Genomic DNA, 25,054 nt, shown 5'->3' on the forward strand with positions numbered 1-25,054 from the left:
AAATGATTTCGACGTAGTAGAAAAACTAGCTCCAGTATCCAAAGTAAAAGTGTACATTTTTTTATCCACAGATAAATCTATTGAAACCGAATTGGTATCGTTATTCAAGGTGAATAGTGAATATTCCCCAAAATCTAGAAAATTGTTTTTATGAAAATTCCTATTTTTACTACCTGAATTTTTATTTGGGCACATTGGTGCCAAATGACTCCTTTTATTGCAAGAATGGCAAAAACCGTCACGTAATGAACCGTGTATCTACCGTGTAGTTTTTTCTTCCGCAAACTGAACATTTAATTTGATTTTTTCCTCCACCGTTGTTTCTTCTGGAACAGCTGCTTCGTGACGTCGATGCCGCAGAAGTTGACGGTTGTGGCTGGTTACCTGATCTGGATTTAGGTGCATTTGCGCCGGCGCAATGAATCCCCGGTTCTTGCTTAACTTCGGCTTAAAGAAAGGTGTAGTTGTTCGATTTAAAAGATACAATCTCAATAACTTTGGGAAACTTGATTCCTGCATTCTCTACATGAAATCGGTCGTTTACTGCACCCTTGTCATAACCGATAATGAATTGTTGACTAATGCTTTTTCCATCTCCAATTGACAAACGGCCACTAAACTGCGTAACCGTTTTGCCCAGTCTTTCGGACTTTCATTCGCTATTTTTCTTGATTCAAAACATTTTTCTTGGTTGGAAGACACTGTCTTTATTGGTTTGAAATGTTCGTCCATTAAGAAAATTATATCCCCATATTTAACTGTTTCCGGTTCATTACCGTACGCAGATGGATTCAATAAACTCAACAGTATAGCTCGTTTCCGTCTTTCATCGTCAATGCTGTTTGCTCAGCAATAAGGAAACATTAACTGAAGTTAACTACTTGACATTTGAAATTAACACATCGCCACTTGTAATATTTTCTTCCTTAATTTGAGGGCGATGTCATTACTCAAAATTACACAATTGTTTCTGCTTTCACGTGTATTTTCCAACTGCGATATACAGGCTGATTCACGGTGGATGGCACATTAGACGTTTCTGGTGAACCAGACAACGGATCACTTTGAAAATTTAATGGAGGGCATATTCGGACATTCTCTAGCCAACTAAAATATTTTCGACAATGCGGTGTTGCCGCTTCTATTAGAAAGCAGTAGCAACTTTGATTTTTCAAATGGAACACTCTGTATATAATATTATTTTTGGAATCTCCAACAATTGCCCGACAACTTTTCTTGATATTTCCCTATACCTATCTGTTACCGTTTTCGAAATAAAAATTAATTTCAATTTTTTTCTTCGAAAATCATGACTTCTAAAAATGCCGATATCTTTTAGTTAAAAAGTACTATGATATCGATATTTGGTTTGGAGTTAGGTGATACTTGGACACTTCCCACACGTCAGCCTAATCTCCGTTACTTCAATACAGGGTGGTGAAAAAATACAGTTTTTTCGTTTGCTTGAAAAAGTTGCTGAAATTTGATTATTTTAAATGGAACACCCAGTATATTATTGAAAATTCGGAAAGCTGCTGAAATTTGCTTTCTTTCTATGTATATCATACCTATACCTAACTAGTCAAGTTTCGGACTTATGAACATTTATTTGTGAAAATGTCCCTTCAGAATGGTATTTCCATTCGGTATTTGGTAAGCAGGCCATGATTACTATTTGACAGTATCGTTGTGACATTCTCCTAATAATATCGACATTTTCGTCACTTCAGAAGTTGCAAATACCTTCAAAACGATGGAACAAAACTATTCAAACGAAGTTCTTATGAATTTGTTTATTATTTTTGGACAGTGTGACAAAATTATCAGCAGAACATGTAGAAAGTTCAATGAAATGTATCCGAATCTACCGCCAATGAACCTCAAGAAATTTATACGAATTCAGAACAATTTCAATGCATTTGGATCAACTTTAAAAGCACCAAGAAACTTGCCTCGACCCGTAACTTTCGAAGCATATTTTCTTAGCATATTTTCACGCATTTCCCGAGTCATCGATAAGAAGTGCTGAAGAAGATTTGGGTATAAAATATTCATCGGTTCAAAGAATCTTGCGAAGACATAAAATGCATGATTATAAATTCACCAAAATTCAAGCAATGAAGCCTCAAGATCCTCAACAGAGAGTAGAATTTTGTGAAATGTTGTTGACACGCATTCAAGAAGATCCACTTTTTTTAAATAAAATTATTTGGACTGATGAATCGAAATTTTCGAGAGACGGGATTTTCAATAGAAAACATCGTCATTATTGGTCCAGTGAAAATCCTCACGTCACAAAAGAAGCCGGATTTCAAGAAAAATTTAGTTTTAATGTCTTCTGCATGTTGATGGACAACAAATTGAGGTACGTGATATACGAGAAGTCATTAACATCCAGAAGCTACCTGAATATTTTGGAGAATACTGTAGACAGTTTCGTGGATAATCTGCCACTCGAAGATTATCGAAACTGTTGGTACCAACTAGACGGAGCTCCTGCACATTGCACAAGAGAAGTGAGCGCAGAACTGGATAGACTATTTGACGATCGGTGGATGAGGCGCTTGGGACCATGGAATTGGCCAGCGAGATCGCCCGATCTTAATCCATTAGATTTTTATTTGTGGGGAATGTTTAAAGAAAAAGTTTACAAAATACCCGTGCGTTCGAGAGATGAATTGTTAGAAAGGATTGACCAAACACTTGAAGATTTGGATCCCAATGAAATCAGATCTGCCACCACGAAAGCAGTCAACACCCGCATTTTAAAGTGCTTGGAAGTGAACAGCCAGCGATTCGAACATATTTTGAAATATTCCACATGATTGTTTTACTTTTTTATAATCATTCATATCAATATTTCCAATTTCAAGTTTCTTGGTGCTTTTTTAAAGTTTATCCAAACATATTGAAATTGTTCTGAATTCGTATAAATTTCTTGAGGTTCATTGGCGGTAGATTCGGATACATTTCATTGAACTTTCTACATGTTCTGCTGATAATTTTGTCACACTGTCCAAAAATAATAAACAAAATTCATAAGAACTTCGTTTGAATAGTTTTGTTCCATCGTTTTGAAGGTATTTGCAACTTCTGAAGTGACGAAAATGTCGATATTATTAGGAGAATGTCACAACGCTACTGTCAAATAGTAATCATGGCCTGCTTACCAAATACCGAATGGAAATGCCATTCTGAAGGGACATTTTCACAAATAAATGTTCATAAGTCCGAAACTTGACTAGTTAGGTATAGGTATAGAAAGAAAGCAAATTTCAGCAGCTTTCCGAATTTTCAATAATATACAGGGTGTTCCATTTAAAATAATCAAATTTCAGCAACTTTTTCAAGCAAACGAAAAAACTGTATTTTTTTACCACCCTGTATTGAAGTAACGGAGATTAGGCTGACGTGTGGGAAGGGTCCAAGTATCGCCTAACTCCAAACCAAATTTCGATATCATAGTACTTCTTAACTAAAAGATATCGGCATTTTTAGAAGTCATGATTTTCGAAGAAAAAAATTGAAATTAATTTTTATTTCGAAAACGGTAACAGATAGGTATAGGGAAATATCAAGAAAAGTTGTCGGGCAATTGTTGGAGATTCCAAAAATAATATTATATACAGAGTGTTCCATTTGAAAAATCAAAGTTGCTACTGCTTTCTAATAGAAGCGGCAACACCGCATTGTCGAAAATATTTTAGTTGGCTAGAGAATGTCCGAATATGCCCTCCATTAAATTTTCAAAGTGATCCGTTGTCTGGTTCACCAGAAACGTCTAATGTGCCATCCACCGTGAATCAGCCTGTATAAAACAATCCGTTGCTCCTCGAGCCTTCTGTACATAAAAAAAATCAGTGTATAAAAACTTAAACTATACATCCTTGACTCACAGGATGATTCCCACTAATATCCTACACGAGCCTTGAGGAAGGACTGGATTGAATTCGAAACGGAACGCAAGAAAACAATTGTTTTTTTTTTAAGAAAAATTGATACTGTTACCCAACAGACCCTTCTTGAAAAAAATTATTGTATCACCAAACCAGTTGATAAATATTACTAATTTTTTTTCACTCCACAGACCACAACAGCCCTACAGAGTCTACAACACGTGGTTGGGAGATCCTGGAAAACTGTACCTGTTGGAATCGTTCTTGAATGTTCTCAATAGGGAAAATCTTCTGGATCAAGTGAATAAAAGCGGAGCAAGACTGAAAAATGGGCTTCACTCATTGGAAAACGAATTTCCTTCACTGATTAATTCTGTTAGAGGAAGAGGAACCTTTTTAGCATTCAACGCAACAAGTGTTGGTTTACGTGATCAAATTGTTGCAGCGCTGAAGAAGAAAGGTGAGGAATGATATGTGCTCCTATTATAATGTTACGTTTTCTCCGTGGGTTCAATAATAATTGATCACACTGTTCAATAATCAAAGTCAACTTCATTTAACTGATAATAAAACCAAACACTTCAACTAAGACTTCAATTACTTCATCAGTTCGGACTTCCATTGTCTAATATGATATAAAAAGGGAAACGCTACTGTGGTGATGGATACTAATCTCTACGAACAGAAGATCGAAGAGGTGCTTCAGAAAGGAAAATACACGAAGATCGGAAGAGATCCTACTGCATCGATTGAGATTTTTCGGAAAAGGTGATATAATCGCTAACATTACATAAATGTGAGCCCCCTCGAAATCCATGAGAAGGATGTTCCGCTCAGACCGATCATTGGCTCCAGAGTTTCAGCCACTCAGAATTTGTTCAGATCTTTACTACTAGTAATTAAACCACTGCAAGGAAAAACATCATCTTTTGTGAAAAATTCAAGGCATTTCATTGAACTTCTAGGGGAAATCGAAGTCAAAGAGCAGGATCAACTAATCAGTTTCTACGTGGAAAGGCTCTACACTCTACACCAGTGGTCGCCAACCTGTCGATCGCGAGCTACCGGTAGCTCGCGGAGGCAATTCTGGTAGCTCCCACAACGATTTTAATTTAAAAAATACAAACTGCAAAAATCAAAGAAGCTTCCGAAAATTACACAAAAAAATCTAATTGTCATAATATTAAACATAAACAGCGGCAACGTTGCAGTGAGCGATCTGCCGCTGACGCCATCAAGCTAGAATCGGCTAGAACCGACCAACCGGACCAGCGCGTTAGTGTTCGAGAACCATCTGGATTGGTTTGAACGGGATAAATACGCACGGCGCGGCGACATTGCGCTTAGTTTAAAACTGAACGCGTAACCAACGTCCAGCGGTTGGGTTAGTAGAGAACAACAAAAATAATATTATGGCAAGCAGTTGTAAGAAGGTAAAGACATACCACTTTCATTCGGAATGGGAAGAACAATACTTTTTTACAGAAGTTAAAGATAAAAATGTGTGTTTGTTATGTAATACTTCGGTCTCCGTTGCTAAAAAAGGAAATATTGAGAGACGTCATAAAACTGTACATTCTAATTTTGAAAAATCATTCCCACTACATTCTGCCGCCAGAAAGGAGAAACTGAAACAATTAAAAAAGCAGTTAATTGGACAACAATCAATATTTTTAAGAACAGTCGACAAAAATAAGGCTGCAACTGAAGCATCGTACCGTGTGTCCCAGATAATTGCACAAAAAAAGAAACCGTATGAAGACGGGAAAATGATAAAACGGGCGTTTTTAGAAGCTGCTGATTCGTTATTTGCCAACTTGAGAAATAAAGACGAGATATTTTCAGCTATAAAATCTATGCAACTTTCTTCTAATACAGTGATGAGATGTGTAGAAGTAATGAGCAATGATATTTTTTTACAGTTAAGAACTGACTTAGATAACTGTGTTTATTTTTCACTTCAACTGGATGAATCAACAGATGTCGTTGACACTGCCCAGATGACCGTGTTCGTCAGGATGGTTTTTAGTGATTTTACGATTGAAGATCTTTTGAAGTTCATTCCACTGAAAGGACACACTACTGGACATGAGTTGTTTTCTCATTTAAAAAATATTATTTCTTCTGAGAAAATTCCAATTTTGAAAATGGTAGGCATGACAACCGATGGCGCTCCAGCTATGGTGGGTTGTGATAAGGGTCTGGTGGCGTTATGTCGTAAAGATGAAACTTTTCCGCAATTTCTCTGTTGTCACTGCATTATCCATCAGCAAGCATTATGTAGAAATTTCCTGAAACTGAACAACGTTATGAAACTGGTGGTAAAAATTATGAACAAGATTAGAGCTCGAGCGTTACAAAGAAGATTATTCAGAACCTTGGCCGATGAAGTTGACTGTCAATACGGGGACCTACTCCTTCACTCTGAAGTCCGATGGTTAAGTAGAGGACGGGTGCTGAAACGTTTTAATGATGTCCTATCTGGCATAGTTCAATTTTTCAAACAACACGATGAACCGACTCCGGAACTAGAAATTCAATCTGGCTTAGAGATTTTGGTTTTCTCGTGGACATTACAGAGAAATTAAACGAACTTAATTTGCAGCTTCAGGGGAGAGACAAAGAACTAGCGGAAATGATTTCTGATATAAAAGCATTTATCAAAAAGTTGGAGTTTTGGGAACAAAACCTAATTAACAGCGATGCCAAGCATTTTCCTATTCTTTCAGAAAAAATATCTCAAAATTCATTAGAACCCTATGACAACAAATATCATGTAGAAATAATTTCTACCCTGAAGAATAACTTCAAAAATCGTTTTAAGGATTTCAATGAAATGGCTTCAGTAGCGCAGTTTGTTGTTTCACCCTTTATGGAAATTGATATCCAATAGTTGCAACTTGTGTAATGCAGAACTTTGGCGAAGACATCGCTGCAACAGAAATGGAAGTCATTGAGTTTCAAAATGATTTAGCCTTAAAATCGTTAGTCTCAAGTACTGAATGTATCTGGCCTATTGTAAGTAAAGACAAATATTCAGTTCTATGCCGTGTTGCCTTGAAAGTGAAAGCATTATTCAGTTCAACCTATTTGTGTGAATCTTCTTTTTCCAATATGAAGTTTATTAAGAACAAACATCGCAATCGACTTACAGATGAACATTTGGATAATTATATTCGAATGGCTGCATCAAATTATACTGCAAACATTAAAAAAATTATCCATGAGTCTGAGTGTCAGCCTTCTCATTGAACGTGCTTTTTTATTTTTCAATGTTTATGTTCATGATAGTGCGTTACTTTTTTGTTGTTATTATTAACTATTTTTAAATCATATGTAACATGCCGTTGTGGCTGGATAAAAGTTTGTGTTTATTTTTGAAACACCTTCGTTTGATAGGTAGGAATGTAGCTATGAACAAGTACGTACTAGTAAAATTAGTTATTTTGTTATTAGTTTATTATTAGTACCTATGTATTATGTATTACCAGTTAAATAGTAAAATAAATACATATAATGATAAATTAACTGTGGATTATTTCATTTACGTTGCATTACGTGGCTTCCGTGTGGGTAGCTCGCTGTTTATTCCAAAATTAACAAAGTAGCTCAACACATTGAAGAGGTTGGCGACCACTGCTCTACACCAACATTCCTGTTGAAGAAGCACTTCAAATCATACAGAAGAGGCTATCCGAAGATGGAGACCTGAAAGATAGAACAAACTTACCGATACAAGTCATCATGGCATTACTAGGATGTTGTGTACGAAACTTCCAACTGAAGGATGAATTTTTTACGCAAGATGAGGGACTGCCAATGGGATCGCCACTTTCACCGGTTATACAGGGTCCTGCATCAGTGGCGCGGTGTTCCATATCTCTATATAGGAAGCAGATAGGAATCTAATTTTCTATAATATTACCTTATTGCTCGAGCTCGACAAAATAAAAATATTGGCGGTCACACAGGGTGTTCGATTTTTTCTGGGCGGATCCCAACTGTGTCTTTTTAAATGGCAACCTATATTTTTTATCGCTTTTTCGGTTTCTTCATAGAAAATAAAATGAACTTTATGTATATCTGCACTTCGAAAATATTGATGGTTTTCGAGATATCTAGCAAGAAAGGTTTTTTTTTTCCAATATTCGTCACTCAGAATATTTGAAATTATAAAGTGGTGCCAAGTCCAGTTGAATTTTTTTTTTTGGTCGAATATTTTACATTGGTAACTCTCTCAAACGATATATCCGCTTGCCAAATATTGTAAATGAAAATTTGCAAAATCTTCCTTATATTAAATGGAATACCCTGTATATTATTAATCCATAAGAAGCGCCAACGAAACCTCTACAAATTTCATCAAGTATTCCCTATGGCTAAGTTCAATAGTTTTTCTTAAATGAGCATTTCTTTCGAAAAATGGTCATTTTTTCAAAGCGAAATCCATTTGACGACTGATAAGAATATACAAAAAATACCCTTTCCTTAAAATATCGCCCATTCCTAAAATTACCTGTTGCTAGATAAACAAGTTGCGAATTACACCACAAAATGGACGTTCTTGAATAGTTACAATAATTTCAAAAATCTCGGAATTTGTGCCATATTCTTTCGGTCTAAAACAACCTTTCAGCGAATGAAATATTTATTGGAAATCAAGTAGTCTGGCAAATGACAGAACAAAATATTTGGCTGCAAATGAATATTGAAATTTTTAGTCAATCGTGAAGTTGAACTGTCGGTATAATTTCATCAGAATGTTGTTATCAAAAAGTGATTTGATTGATATGATTTTCATATTAGGTGAATCAGACAGGAATTGTTTATTGGCAAGTAGAATTTATTCTCAACGGTATCCAGATAGAAGGCATCCAGATGAAAGATCTTTCCGAAAGGTCTTGGGACGATTCGTTGAAACTGGATCTATTAATTATTCCAAACATGAGCGCATCAAGCCAGCTACTAATGAAGATAATGAATTGCAAGTTCTTCTTGCTGTTGAAGAAGATCCTAGTAGGAGTCAACGACAAATTGGGGAAATAGTGGATATAAGTGAGAGATCAGTGCAACGAGTATTGAAGAAACATCGCTTGCATCCATACCACGTTCAGTTACATCAAGAACTACTGTATGCTGATTTCGAGAAAAGAGTGAGATTTTGCAATTGGGCCATGAACAAAATTCGTCGAAACGAATATTTTTTCAATAATATTTTATGGTCGGATGAATCGACATTCCATAAAAATGGATTTGTAAATCGACATAATTACCATTATTATGCGACAGAAAATCCTCACTTATTGAGACAGGTGGATTATCAACATAGGTGGTCGATAAATGTCTGGGGAGGCATCATTGGAGAATATGTAATTGGTCCATACTTTTTTGAGGGACATATGAATGGTGCAATGTATCTCAATTTCTTACGAAATGATTTACCAGGTTTGTTAGATGATATTCCTCTTGACCTCCGCAATAGAATGTGGTTACAACATAATGGTGCACCTGCTCACTATTCGGCAGAAGTGAGAGATCATCTAAATGAAGTATTTCCCAATAAATGGATAGGACGGAATGGGCCTGTACGGTGGCCCGCTAGATCACCAGATTTGACGAAATTAGATTTTTTCTTATGGGGATACATAAAAAATATGGTTTACGTTGAGCCACCAACTTCTCCCGAAAATATGCGACTTAGAATAACGAATGCTTTTCGCAGCATTACACCAGCTGTCTTGCGCAGGGTAGAACAGTCTTTCAAACATAGACTTCAGCTCTGCATTCAAGAAAATGGAAGACATGTTGAACATATTTTATAAAAGTTTCATTATCAACCTTAATTAAACTCTCCCTTTTGTAGTTTTGTAATTTGCCAGTTGACAAATTTGAATATCTAGAACTCAAGCTCTGAATGAATATAATAACATGAAAAAAATAGTTATTTATAATGTTTATTTCTTTTAACTTGTTTGGTTTGATATTGCACGATTTATGAGTGAAATTCTGCATCCAATGAAAAAATAATTTTCCATTTAGCAAAAAGTGATAAGTACATACATTTATTTCGTTAAAAAATATTTGTTTGGACACCTTCTAATGTACAAAATTGAAACAAGATATCTTTCGTATATTTTTATCAGTCGTCAAATGGATTTCGCTTTGAAAAAATGACCATTATTCGAAAGAAATGCTCATTTAAGAAAAACTATTGAACTTAGCCATAGGGAATACTTAATGAAATTTGTAGAGGTTTCGTTGGCGCTTCTTATGGATTAATAATATACAGGGTGTTCCATTTAATCTAAGGAAGATTTTGCAAATTTTCATTTACAATATTTGGCAAGCGGTTTTTCATACCCTGTATATCACAGGTCGATTTCAGATATATCGTTTGAGAGAGTTACCAATGTAGAATATTCGACCAAAAAAAAATTTCAACTGGACTTGGCACCACTTTATAATTTCAAATATTCTGAGTGACGAATATTGGAAAAAAAACCTGTCATGCTAGATATCTTGAAAACCGTCAATATTTTCGAAGTGCAGATATACATAAAGTTTATTTTATTTTCTATGAAGAAACCGAAAAAGCGATAAAAAATATAGGTTGCCATTTAAAAAGACACAGTTGGGATCCGCCCAGAAAAAATCGAACACCCTGTGTGACCGCCAATATTTTTATTTTGTCGAGCTCGAGCAATAAGGTAATATTATAGAAAATTAGATTCCTATCTGCTTCCTATATAGAGATATGGAACACCGCGCCACTGTTGCAGGACCCTGTATAAAAAGTGGTTTGAAACTCTGGTCATTGAACAAGCCCACAAGAAGCTTTGAGTCTGTTTGAGATACGTGGACAACACCTTCATAATATGGAACCATGAGAATGCATAACTAAACACTTATCTGAACACATCAACGACGTAAGTCCTTCCATCACTTTCACAATGAAGAAGGAAGTCCACTACGGATTGCCATTCTTAGACGTTTTGGTGAAGAGGACCGACATTAAATGGGAAACATCTGTATATCGAAAACCCACCCACACGGGACAGTATCTGAACCAGGAATCCAACCACCATCAATCGACTAAGAGAGGAATTATCAAGACTCTACTAGACCGTGCTTTCGGGCTCTGCAACACAAAGGAAGGTCTCAAAACCAACCAAACGCGGACTGAGATTCCAAGAATTGCATTTATACCGGATACCTTGCGAGTGAGGAGAATCATAGAAACTAATCAGAGAAACTAAGAAGCCATTGAATGTTCGCATTGCTGAGCACAAGAAACACACACAGCGAGGACAAACCAGTAAATCCGGAATAGCAGAGCATGTTTGGACTCATCAACATAACATCAAGATCTCTACCTAACATAATATAAGAAATATCTGAAATTTTGAAGAAAAATATCACCTCTGTTATTTGAATCGTTCGAATCAATGTAATACCATGATAAATTGGTTGAGGCGTTCGCTACCGAGATTTTCAGGTTCACTATCTTCATTCGGGTTTGGAGGCCGTCGTAGTTTGAAACTGCACCTAAGGTTTGGCCAGCACGAGTGGCTGGTCATCTTGATGATTCACCGATGACTGGTGATTTCTAGTTCGTTGGTTTTATTTATGTTGACTCAGATAGTTCGCTTCTTTTGTGGATGCGTTGCTATGGGCCGAAGTGTGATTACCTGTTAATGACGTAGCATTGCATTGCGTTGTTGCCACTTCAGCATCTTTCAGTATGGGATTCCAAATCTAGTTAAGGATTACCGCCTCCTCTTTTCTGTTGTAGTTTTCTGTATGTTTATGGATTTATATGGCTTCCCGTACAAGCCGGCTGTGGTATCCATGATCGGGGACGAGTAGTTTCACATCTTCAAACAGTATCGTGTGATCGCCTCACTAAGAGCGTGTTCCGCTACTGCCGATTTGCTTACTTGGTAGTACTGATTTCAAGCCAACCATTTGGCTACGATACGTGAATGACACCTTCGTTACTTGGAGACATGGGAGGGGCAGACTGAACCTCTAGACCATATAAATGCTCAATACCCTAGCATTAAGATCACCATTGAGACTGAACAGGAACACCGGATAGTTTTTCTATTTGTACTCGTCGAAAAGTGTAGCACACGACTAACACACAGAGTTTACCGAAAACCGACACATATGGACAGATATCTGTTTGCAGCTTCGAAACACCATCCAAGTCAAAACCGGGGAAATATCAACACCCTGACGGAACGTGCTCTTAGAATATGTGAACTGGAACACCTACAAGAAGGATTGGAACATCTCTAAGTGGCTTTAAGATTGAATGGAAACAGTTTAACCGAGATCAACATCATCGAGATCAAAACTACTTGCCCCCGATCATGGATACCACAGTCAGCTTGTATGGCAAGCCATAGACATACATAAACATACGGAAAACTACAACAGGAAATAGGAGGCGGTAATGCTCAATCGGATTTGGAATCCCATACTGAAAGATGCTAAAGTGGCAACAGCGCAATGAAATGTTACGTCATTAACAGATAATGGCAACGCATCAACCAATATGCCGACATCCTCAACAACTTCTATAATAGTGAAACGACGATTCTCCATAATTATTTTCTTCACTTCCTCACAATGTTTCATTTGCTGATGACACGGTCATTTTATACACAGCAGATTCATGGGATTAAGTTAAGAGAATAGCAGAGCAAGATTTGAACCATGATGTATTATCATGGTTTGTTGAAAAGTAATTTATTGATGGTAAATGTTATTGAAACACATATATTACCATTCTTATCTTACGAATCATATTTACTCAGATACAGAACCACGATGGGTAACCACGATGTAGAACTCACAACATCTGTGAAGTATCTAGAGATGCTTTCATAGCATACGAAACTGAAAAATGAAAAATAAATATAGTTTAGAAAACTAAACAACACGCTTTAAAAGAACATCGAACTAAAAAATTAAAAATATTTTTTCAAATAAGCTTAAAAAACTAACGAACGAAAATTACTCGTATTATTGTGAAAAAAGCGGAGGCGCTCAATTACATATTTTTTGTATATCTAGCGCCCACGCTTTTTTCACAATAATACTAGTATTTTTGTTTTAAGCTTATTTAAAGAAAGATATTTTTAACTTTTTAGTTCGATGTTATTCAAAAGCGTGTTTTTTTAGTTTTTCAAACTATATTTATTGAGCGCTCAGTTCCATTTTTACACAAAATTTCATGCAAATTTTTTGATCAATTTTTTTCGATAGCTGAAAATCGCTGAACACGCCTCTTACCAACAAATTGATCATGCTAAACAGATGACAGTGAGAGCACATGTTCAAGACAAGAATACCAACATAAAAAAATTAAAAAATCGCCAATCGAATGTACGGAGCTCGCGAAATTTCAACATTCAGCTTGTTTTTTGAACACACGTATACAAAATTGTTACTGTGTCAAACGAAATTCAGAACACAACTAAAAGAATATATCTTGAAATAGAATGACAGTTTTGTAGTTTCACATATTTTTATTTGTTTTTTTGTTTTTTATTTACATGTTACATTGTCCCTACTATGAACGTGTAATGTTTCTTGAGATTAATAAAAAATTCATTCATAATACATAGTGTGGGGTAAATAGTTTGATGATCTTTTACTATTTATATACTTCCAGGGATGTTTACGGTTTTTGCGTGAAGTTTATTCAATTTGATAGCAAAGTCTAATTATAAGGCTATTATTATTGCCTTAAGGGTTTCGTAGGTTACCGAAAATACACAATTTATTGAATCATAACTAGTGTACAGGATAGACTCGCTATCTTCTTCACTAGTTATGGGGTTACTGTCTACTAATAAGGGCGGCACTCGCCAGAACAGAGACAGCAATCATACTCGCTGTCAAAAATACTTGTTTCAAGCTTCCTGTTGGCAACCAGGGAGAGTCATAGGCGTCTCGTAGAATAGGGCAAACGGTGTCATGCTACAACCTCCCCCTTGGCGTCACACTAACGTCCCGGGTGTGAGGCCAAATGAGGTTATGTACAGCAGTGGCAACTGGGTTTGGGTGCAGCTCGTCTAGATCTATCCATGGGAACTGGTTTTGTGATTGGATCCGCAGTGGATCGATCTGTTGCTGACTCCTCTGGTGGGCAAGGGTCTGGGCCGAAGTCGTCGGATCCAGCACTAGGATCATTCGTCTGGGAATCGTCAGGGAGTAGAGGTGGAGCTTCTGGGGAAAGAATATTCGTTCCTGGGGGTCTGCCTCGGGTACGGAGTGGGCGAACCGGAGCTTGTTCCTCTTGGCTGTTGTAGGGAAATCTGGACGGTCCACCGATGCCACGACATAGGTAGTGGGGGAGACAACTTGGATAATTGCATAAGGTCCATCCCGCTTAGGCGCAAACTTTGCGGTGTACGAGTCTTTAGCCTTACTCAAAGAGTGAGCGTCCATGAGAACTTTGTCGCCGACACTGAAATTCACAGAGCGCCGGTGCTCGTTACTGTGCTTTGCACGTCTGTCTTGCGAGAGTTCGTGATTTTCGCGGGCTTCACCTAAAATTTCTCAGAGAGTTTCAAGATACGGTTTAATCTGGGTAGCGAAGGTATCACAGTCTAGAATCGCGCGTAAGTCTCTGTATACATCATCAGGAGCGCGTAGTTCACGACCGAAAGTCAGGAATGCGGCTGTAAATTTAGTAGATTCACAAAACGACGTGTTCATAGCGAACCGCTCTGCCGGGATTTTATCCTTCCACGAGATATGGTCACTGGAAGTTAGTATAGCTAGCTGAGTTTTCAAGTCACGGTTCTTTCGCTCGACAGGGTTTGCTTCCGGGTGATACACAGGGATAAGTGACTGTTGGAATCCAAGGACATGAGCTACTTGCTGCATCACAGCGCTTACGAATTGGGGGCCGTTATCACTAATGACACGCCTGGGTAGTCCATAGCGTAGGATAATTTCATCAATGAGAAGGCGAGCACAGGCTTCAGCAGAGGCTATTTCCAAAGGTAGTAGTTCCATCCATCTGCTGGCAGTATCTTCTATCACCATGACCCATTACTCACCAGTAGGGGCTTCTGGTAATGGTCCAAAGAGGTCGACGGAGAGTACCTTGAATCTCTGAGATTGGATTGGGGTTTGCAACAGGCCAGCGGGTTTTAGGTTCAGGGCCTTGTAGCGTTGGCATTCAATACACTTACTTACATGCTCGGTCACGTCTCGTCGCATAGTACGCCAATAATATCGGCTAGCGATACGCCGAAGAGTTCTGTCAACTCCGTAGTGTCCTGAAGATTCTGCATCGTGGAACTCCTTCAATATGCGTAGTACATCAGTGGTGGGTGCGACCATCTGGGATTCTTCTTCATCGATCTCTGGGGTATATTTATAGAGGACTCCATTGTTCATTAAGAAGCCGCGTTCAGACCATTTCTTGAAGACGACTTCGCGGGGGTTATTTTCTAGACAAACTATAATTTTATTCAACTCTGGGTCTTGGCATTGCTCTTGCCTAATAGAGTGTGGAGACCGTGTAGGTAAGTCAACTGTGACTAGGTTCACTTCTATATTGTTTTCTTCGCAAGCGGGGCGTGATAACTTATCCGCTACTACATTAGACTTTCCTGTGATATAATCAATGCGCAGGTCATAGGCCTGCAAAACTAAAGACCAACGGGCTAGTCTCCCACTTGGTGACTTGAGCGTCATCAACCATCGGAGGGGTTGATGGTCAGTCTGTATAGTAATAGTGGCTCCCTCTACGTAGCCACGGAATCTTCCGACAGCCCAGACAACGGCCAAAGCTTCTCTTTCAGAAGTCGTATAATTCCGTTCGGCGGTGGTGAGAAGGCGGCTGGCGTACTCTATTGGTCTCTCATCCGCGTCCTCCCCCTGAAGGAGACATGCCCCCAGAGCGTAGCTCGAAGCATCCGTACGTAATATGTAGGGTAGACAAGGATCGGCCTGTCGTAAGATGGGTGCGCAGCTCAATTTGTACTAGAGTTGTTCAAAAGCCACAGTCTGTTCATCTTCCCACTTCCACTTAGCCTTCTTCTTTGTCAAGTTGGTGAGAGGTTTGGCTATGTCAGCGAAATTCTCAATGAACCGCCTGAATCATGAGGCGGTTTGCAGAAAGGTAAGTAGTTGCTTGACATTTTTGGGAGGTAGCATGTTCAATATCGCAGATACTTTAGCATCATCTGGTTGAATACCTTGCGGGGTAATAATATGACCCAAATATCGTACCGATTGGCAAGAGAAGGTACATTTATCTCTATTCAGGTGTAGCTTAAATAACCACAGTCTGGAGAAGACTTTACTCATCCCAAACGACCTTTTTGTATAGCGAAAAGTACCGAAAGGCGTTACAAATGCAGTCTTATCTCGATCCGATGGTCGTACTGAAATTTGGTGGTATCCTGATCTCAGATCTAGCGTAGACATAAAAGAACTTTTTTTAGCAGCATGCAACAAATCATCGATCCTAGGTAGCGGATAGCGACCTGCACGGGTGATGGCATTCAAACCTCTGTAGTCAATTGTCATTCGAACTCCACCATCTTTTTTCGGGACTAGGACTACAGAAGCAGCGTAGGGAGATTCACATTCTTCAATGGTACCATTGTCCAGGAGTTTGTCCAACTCTTGTCGTAGGATTTGTTTCTTAGGCTCAGACATGCGGTACGGCGGCACAGCAACAGGAACATCATCAGTTAACGTGATTGTGTGCTCTGCGTAGGGTGTAGGCTCACCATTTTCTTCGAAAATTTGTCTATTGTCAAATATTAAATTATTAAGTTTTTCGCGTTCTTCTATGGACAGCGACGCTCCTTCGTTTAACCTTAATATAATAGCTTCAAAGTGTACTGTATTTACTACGCATTCAGAATCAGTACTGGGCTCGCTAGAGAACGGATACATTCTCTGGTCTCCATCTCCGAAGAAAAACATATTATTTGGTATGTCTAATATCACATTGATAGCTCTTATGAAGTCTACGGAGAGTTCTGCTATTTTCATATTCAGAAAGCGAGATAAGTTCAATAGGAACCGTTTTATTCATTAAAGTAACTACAACCTTTATATTGGGCTTTAGCCAATTTGCGACAGTCCTCCCTAATATGACCAGGATTGTGACAATATGAGCAACGTTTCTTATTCTTTGAATGTCCAACCTCAGAAAGTTTCATTTCGGGCGTTGAATCAAAAGTTTCTTCTGCTAGTCGTGACTGTGTGAGCAATTCTTCGAAAGAGCTAACCTCATCACGAGCAACTTTCTCGCGAATTCTCCTATGGAGTAATCCATACACCATATCTACTTGAACCTCTTGGGCAAGAGTGCCACTAGGTAGTTGAGCAAGTATTGATCGGGCTTTGCAAATAAACACATCAGTTTTTGTTCTTGAATCTAGTTCGTAGGCGAAAAGTTCACGATATACACGATAGGGAGGTTTATTTGGTCCAAATGTTGTTTTCAACAACTTTGTAGCTTCTTTCCAATCAGTCACAGTGGATTTCACACCTTGGTACCATGTTGCAGCGAAACCTTCGAGAAGCATCGGTAAACTCTTCAATGCATTTACATCCGAAATATTAACACAGTCCTTTTAGACTTCTACTGCATCTAAAAACGCGTTCACATCAGCATTTTTATCACCGCTAAATTTACTCGAGCACTTTGAGAAGTTACCCGTATTCGTTGAAACATTCATGCGGCCTAATAATTCTTGGAATTGTTCATTCGAAAGTGTGACAGACATTTTCGAATCCGTCTCTTTTTCAATTACTTCGGTTTTATGAACGGCGGAACGGAGAAAATACGTATGCCTTTGATCAGCCGTGATAACAGAGAAAAGTACTCACAGTTTGTGCAGAACCCTTTCAAATTTCAGAATACTTGCGATTCTTTTGAAGACGCGGCGGAGCAAAAAGTAGGTCCAGTAAATTCCTACGCGGTGGAGCGAAAAGTAGATCCAGCAAATTCCTACGCGGCGGAGCGAAAAGTAGATCCAGCAAATTCCTACGCGGCGGAGCGAAAAGTAGATCCAGGCAAATTCCTACGCGGCGGAGCGAAAAGTAGATCCAGGCAGTCCTACGAAGCTTTTCAATCTTTTCATGCACTATGAAGCGAGAAACAGATCCAGTCCTACTTTTGTAGAAGCTAGTCTATTCACACTGGAGACAGTTCACAAAAGCGATGATTGAGGAGTCCTACTTGTAGAAGCACAGTTCGGAAAACTTTCGCGCGCACTACTCTCGTTTATACCAACAAACGACACGAAAACTTTTCATCAACAGTTTTATTTCATGATTTTCGATAGCCACTTGTATGGGCGCCAGTTATAAGGCTATTATTATTGCCTTAAGGGTTTCGTGGGTAAAACACTAGGTTACCGAAAATACACAATTTATTGAATCATAAGTAGTGTAGAGGATAGACTCGCTATCCTCTACACTAGTTATGAGGTTACTGTCTACTAATAAGGGCGGCACTCGCCAGAACAGAGACAGCAATCATACTCGCTGTCAAAAATACTTGTTCCAAGCTTCCTGTTAGCAACCAGGGAGAGTCATAGGCGTCTCGTAGAATAGGGCAAACGGTGTCATGCTACATAATCAAATTTAATATCATACCATTTCTAAATAACTTTCTGATATTTCTATAGTGCCAATTTGTTCTCACTGCTTTTGCATCAATCTTACATCATAACTAGTACAGAAAGATTAGATTATTTTTTTTTGCTCCTATGATGAATCTTCTGTCGATAGTAACTTACGTAAATTTTGTAGGTATCCTCAGTGGTGGATGTGGAAACCAGTCTGTGAGGCTGAGACCGGCCCTTACTTTCCAAGAGCAACATGCAGATATTTTCTTGGACCGTTTGAGACAAGTACTGAAAGAAGTTAAATGAATCGAATTATAAGAATATATTAAATGAAAAATCAATTTCCAAATATCAATGTATACAAAAATAAGGTAATAAATAAGATTATTTTAATAAATATGTCATTTTCTGTACAAAGTAGGCATATTGAAATGAGTTTTATAGTCGATATTCACAAATTGAAGTCGAAGTTTCGACTTCAAAAGTTGTAAGTTTCTTAAAAAAATCAAAGTTTTCAAATTGAGAAAACGAAATAATACATATAGGGTGTTAATTGAGTATGTACCATACATTTAACAGGAGATTATTCTTTAGGTAACTTTACGACGAAATGTTCATATAAACATGGGTCCGCAAATCCTTTGTTCTCAAGATACAGGGTGTTGAAATGAAAGTAAAAAAAAAAAAGTATTCATAAATATCTCAAATATCCTTTACCTAATTTTGTTGTAATTTGGCAATTGTATTTATAACATTAGGGAGCTAGTGTCGTTGCTTTTCGAGTTTGAAAGCCGTGGGTTTTTTGAATTACTTCCTGACGTTTCGCTGGCGCGAGTAGCTAGCTTCTTCAGAGGTTTAACCATCATGGCTTGCTGACCGATGACTATCTTTTAGGCTTCGTAAAGCGTATTTATGCCTTGCAGGTATTCGTACCTGCACTTAAACCTGGAACATTAACAATCTTGCTGCCTGTTGTCCTGTTCGTCCCACACAGCACCAGATATTCATGGAATATTCCCTGTATATCATAAAACGAACGTATATATTCCAAATATTCATAGAATATTCTTGGAATATATACATGCCTTTAGAATATTCATAGAATATGCTTGAATGAATATGGCAGGATTATTCCCGAAAGAATGTGCATAGAATGTCTATAAATGGATTATTCTCCCTTGAATATTCTAAGAATATTGTCGATCGAATATACCATATGGTATATTCTTAGAATATATCCCCACGGTATATTTTGGAATATTCTATACAATGGAATTTTGAATTATCTTATAATAACGTATTCAAATAATTCAATATTATTAAAAACAAAAATATTTGAGGATCTTAATCGAATGCATAACCTAATGTATATAACCCTGATAGTGTTAACTAGTTTTTGAACTCAACGCGAAGATTCTGGATGAAATGCTCCAACAGCAACTGTTGGAAACGACAAAAAAATTTGAATGGGCCAATAAATGGACCAATTGCATCAATAAATTGGTTAATTCTCATCCTATTTGTCTTTTTGTATTTGAAATTATTTAATTACAAAGCGAAAAATCCTGGAAACAGAGAAATGGGGAAGTGAAGAATTGGAGTAAACGTTTCTCATTGGTCAATTGAAGTGTAGCGCGCGACAGTCGAATAAGCTCTGTGAAAGCGGCTGTCCCTTAATGCTTGGTACCTTTGCGTTAAATTCGACATTTGATTCAACATGGCGGTTGATGTGGCAGGTTCGCGTGTGTAATGCATGGTGTGTTGGTGTTATTATCGAAGTATAATTCTGTCACGTTCAGTGTACCATATATAATTTGGGGTTGTCCAATTTGCAGGACAGCGAATAGTTTGATTTTGGATCTTCAAACAGGAGAGTTGCATATATTCAGTCTTTAAGAAAAGTAAGTAAAATGCAACAGTATCGATAGTAAAGTCATGGTGATTAACCTACTATACCTCATTTTAGGTTCGAGGAGAGTGTGGGATTTGTTGGTTTGACTAAGTACATGTTTGAACTAGAGTGATTTCAGTTGTGTATCTTCAATAGAGAAAAGTAAGTGAATGACACATTCTTTTGTATAATTTGTTTTCATAATTTTTATCACTCGTTTTCAAGATAGTATCAATTTGCCCGAAAAGAAACAGAGTGGTACCTGGTACAGGCAGGTGCGCCAAAGAACTGAAAACGTAACGAGTACTCTTCAACAAGACAATGCAAGTTGCTCTCCAAGTCATAAAATGTTGTAAATGTTCATGAGTAACCTATGTGAAAAATATCTATTTGATTTTTATTCCAGTTTAATTGTGCCACTTTCAAATAGTGATAATGAACGTTAATGTGCATTTTGTTCCAGGTATGACTATTGAAACACTGGCTGATGCATTGTTGGACAAATATAAGGAAAACTATTCTGGTGAGCAAACTTTGGATAACTTTGAGTAAGTGAAATTCATTGAAGAACCCATCATACCACTCATTTTAAATACTTCATTTGTGGGTTTATTTTTGTAAGTGAGAAACCTAACCTAACCTATTTCTTGATGTAATACATTTTTTCTTTTTCAATGAAATGATATATTTATTATTTTTTAATTAGTGCTGATGAATTCACAGAGTTGTTATTTTAGTATGATTTTTAGTATACATTTGTTTGAGAGTAGGAACATCCTAATTTGAATACATTTCTAATATTTGTAATATGACAGTATTCAGGAATATTCTATTCAGTGAATAAATATTTTGAATTAGATTTTTTATTTTTAATATTGGTTGAAACGTCAAATATTTCAGTGTATATTGTTTTTAAAATATATTTGTTTATGAATATTATGTGTTTTATTACTTGTGTGAATCTTGAATGAAAATGCAATATATACATGCCTAATAGCGTTTACTCGTCACATTTTTGAAATATTCCAAATATTCCTAGAATATTCATAAAATATATTTAAAGAATATTCTATGGTGTTTCCCTATTGTATATTCCTACAATAAACTAAGAATATCCTGAATATTTTATGAATATTCCTCGGGTTCTATTCCTGGAATATTCTTAATAGAATATACCTTACATATTCTAAGAATATTATAAGATATTCCAAGAATATTCCCAAGGAATATTCTTAAAATATATCAAAGGTTCGCCAGGAGCACTTCCAGGGAATATTCTCCAGAAGATATATATATATATATATATCCATGGCATATTCATAGCATAATACAATATCCTTAAATGTATATTCATGAAATATACCTGGAATATCTATTGCTATGTGGGGTTATTCTCGAATTCCTTAAAATGGGGTTCCATATTTGATTGAGGTTCAACGCTTCTTCTTTTCTGTCAAAATTATACATGTGTTTGTGGATCTCTATTGCCTCCCGTACCAGTCGGCCACAAAATCGTCTGATTGTTAGAATACAAGACAAACAGATTTAATCCAGGCTAATAAGGGATTTTGATGTTTCAAAAGGCTTATAACACCGTTAACTAAATATCGCACCCCTACTTACGACAACTCTCAGAAGTCGGAACTTGTCCGAGCTAAGGACAAACGAGGTCTTACCTTTTCATGTGTGATTAACACGGGTTGGACGATAGCAAGTGAAAATCTATCGTTCAATCTGCGGCTTGAACCACCGACTAACACAGCGATTTTGAGTGAGTCAACAAAGAACTCACGTCGAACCGACCGACTACCGTCCGACCTTCAAGAGAAAGTTCTATTTTTCTCTTGAAGATAATCACTTGGTGATCGAAACATGTGTCGAAGTGTTGAAATAATGGTTTGATGTTGGGATAAAACTCCAGTAATATTCATTACTACACCAAAGGTTTCAAATAGTGCATCACAAGAATATTACCCAGTAAATAATTGTAAGTAAGTAATTATTTTAAAACTAAAATAAACATATTCCACAGTAAATTGATTTTATACAGTAATTATAAATTTTAACATCAAACTAATATTTGGATCGACATATTTTAGAGTTGAAAGATAAAATGTAAAATATAATGTTTTTACAGAATAATTCATGAAGCTCTAACGAATTTTTTCTACTCCCGTACGTGAAATAGTACTTTCACACACCGTTCACGAATCGTAAAATGTAATTTCACGCCCTTGTGCGTGAAATTATTTTAGTGCATCTTTTGTTTAAGAGCAGCAATAAATCATAAATAAACTGTCAAAATAGCTTGATCATTATTGTTGTGAGCTCATTGTTGAGAGTTAATTATTAATATTTTAACATTATATTATAATGGATTCTGATCATTCAGATATACGAAGTACCCCGCCGGATGTTATGGATGCAGCCAATGAGGCTAATAAGACTTTATTACCCCAAAAATCATTGAGCGTGTATGATAATACGTATGAGAAATTCATGGCATGGAGGAAAACAAAGAATATCAATTCATCCTCTGAAAAAGTAATATTGGCATATTTGTCAGAATTATCCAAGAACTTTAAGGCAGCAACACTTTGGAGTAATTTCTTAATGCTAAAAAGTACCATCAGCATTAAAAAAACCATAAATATTGACTATCCTAAGGTACGTGCTTTTTTAAAAAGGAAGAGTGAGGGATACGTTCCCAAAAAATCCAGAGTTTTGGAGAAAGAACAAATACTGAAGTTTATACAAGAAGCTCCTGACGAAAAATTTTTATTGACCAAGGTAAGTTTAATGTCTCACGGTAGTATTAAATAAATAGAAAATAATATCTATAAATTAAGTAGATCCTAATAAGTATAGTTGGCCAAATCAGATATATTATCTAAAACTATGTTAATGTGATATCTAACTATGATCTTCTAAATTATTTTAAATTGGGCGTTGAGAATCGCGTTTTCACACATATATTTGTAAATACGAATGGTTCAGCGGTAGTGCGTCGGCCTCGCGCGCTCAAGGACCTGGGTTCGATTTCTGACAGCCATAATCTTTTTTTAGTTTCTATATTGTAATTTCTTTTTCTTTAAGGTTATACTAATATTTGGACTTGCTGGAGCTCTTAGAAGATATGAACTGTATAAACTGAAATTAGATGATATTGAAGATTTAGGTACAATACTCATAGTAAACGTCCATGATACAAAAACCAAAATCTCATGAAAATTTACCATCACGGAACATCTTGAATTATACCGAAAATATACGGCACTCCGTCCGCAAAAATACGCAGAAAAAAAATTATTTATTAATTATCAAGGTGGAAAATGTACCTACCAGATCGTTGGTATAAATAAAATTGGTAAAGTTCCTTCGGTAATCGCAAAATACCTGAATTTACCTCATGCTGGACAATATACAGGCCACTGTTTTAGGCGGTCATCCGCCATGTTATTAGTAGAAGCTGGTGGCGATTTGCTTACCTTAAAAACATGGAGGTTGGAAATCCTCTGCAGTGGCAGAGCATTATATAGAAAACTCAATTACTCAGAAAATTTATGTGGCAAATAAAATTTTATCGCCTCAAAATCAAATTTCCTCAGCCCCTATCGCCACTACTTCTATCATCTCAACTTCCAAGTCAAGAAACACACTAATAGAAAAATCAAATGCTGCAGGTGTAAGTTTTGGAATGGTCACAGGTTCCAATATTACTATTAATAATCATTATTATTCCACATCAGAATGAAAACCAAAAATAATAATCTCAGTATAAGAATTAATTGTTAATTTTATAATATAGGTGCTTACTAATTATTCTGAAATTCAATGAAGCTCTTTAAACTAATGGTGCTTAATTTTCTCTGTATGGTCGTAGAAAAAGTATAGTGTGCAACATGTGCGTGAAGACTTTTTTACACTCGCGTTGTTTGCGACACTCGCCTGAGGGCTCGTGTCGCAAATTCCACGCTTGTGTAAAAAAGTCGATTTCACGCACTTGTTACACAATATACTATTATGAAATTGGCCCAGAATGTTAACAAAAGAGTTTACTTTTTATTGAACTACAAATATAAAAACAATTCTTCAGTAACAGGTAAGTGATTTGATAATAGTTTCATTACGTTTTTATTGAAAATACTACATTTTTGTTTTAAATATTGCTAATTGCTAAACAAGTTCCATTATGGTTAAAAAATTCACAAATATATCTATGAACAAAATAGATTGATGTGATCGTAGGTTGATGTGGTGTTGAGAATTAGTCAAATCTTATCAGTACTCCGTGTGGAACGAAACCCTAAATTTGAACATTTTACATCGTTCCAGTGACGGTTACCATTACTGGATTTTCCTTCCATTTCATTCGATAACGTCGCAGGATGATCTCTAGCTAGCGTCAGCGATGTTACCTGTCTTGAAATTTATTGTACTAGATATGAACTCTTTTTCGTACCAGATTCAAATGTAATGTACTAAATTACTAAATTTTATATATGTGTTCGAATAGGTTTCCGCGGTCAGTAATTTGATATACTGTTGTCCGGGTTGAACCACGCCTGTAATTTTCATCGTTTCGACGTTTCGGCTCCTGCTTTGGAGCCATTTTCAAGAATCACTTAGATTTCTACTTACATGACTCA

The 25,054-nt window shown here is 36.8% G+C and overlaps 2 protein-coding genes across 2 annotated transcripts in view; both read left to right on the top strand.

Annotated features, from left to right (window-relative positions):
* The window catches only part of LOC111511411 (4-aminobutyrate aminotransferase, mitochondrial), a 128,633-nt gene extending 109,722 nt beyond the window's left edge, over positions 1–18,911 (top strand). Inside the window, exons 7-8 of the mRNA XM_074177727.1 lie at positions 4,088–4,356; positions 18,699–18,911. Of these exons, the coding sequence (XP_074033828.1) occupies positions 4,088–4,356; positions 18,699–18,820 (391 nt within the window). The 3' untranslated portion in view covers positions 18,821–18,911. The remainder of the gene's footprint in view (positions 1–4,087; positions 4,357–18,698) is intronic.
* Positions 18,912–22,667: 3,756 nt separating this feature from the next.
* On the top strand, positions 22,668–23,782 carry LOC141483235 (uncharacterized). Its single transcript, XM_074177715.1, has 2 exons — positions 22,668–23,195; positions 23,502–23,782. The coding sequence occupies exons 1-2, from the start codon at positions 22,779–22,781 to the stop codon at positions 23,631–23,633; spliced, it is 549 nt and encodes a 182-aa protein (XP_074033816.1). The 5' UTR covers positions 22,668–22,778; the 3' UTR covers positions 23,634–23,782.
* The last annotated feature ends 1,272 nt before the right edge of the window (positions 23,783–25,054 follow it).

This window comes from Leptinotarsa decemlineata, unplaced genomic scaffold (assembly GCF_025532065.1).
Source record: "Leptinotarsa decemlineata unplaced genomic scaffold, Ldec_3_MD MMD2_tig00003192_RagTag_RagTag, whole genome shotgun sequence".
Taxonomy (NCBI): Eukaryota; Metazoa; Arthropoda; class Insecta; order Coleoptera; family Chrysomelidae; genus Leptinotarsa; species Leptinotarsa decemlineata.

Excerpts from the sequence above, each read along its gene's own strand:
- LOC141483235 (XM_074177715.1), top strand. The coding sequence starts at position 22,779 with ATGGATTCTGATCATTCAGATATACGAAGTACCCCGCCGGATGTTATG. Across the intron at positions 23,196-23,501 it reads AAAAATTTTTATTGACCAAG|GTTATACTAATATTTGGACT; the intron begins GTAAGTTTAATG and ends TTTTTCTTTAAG.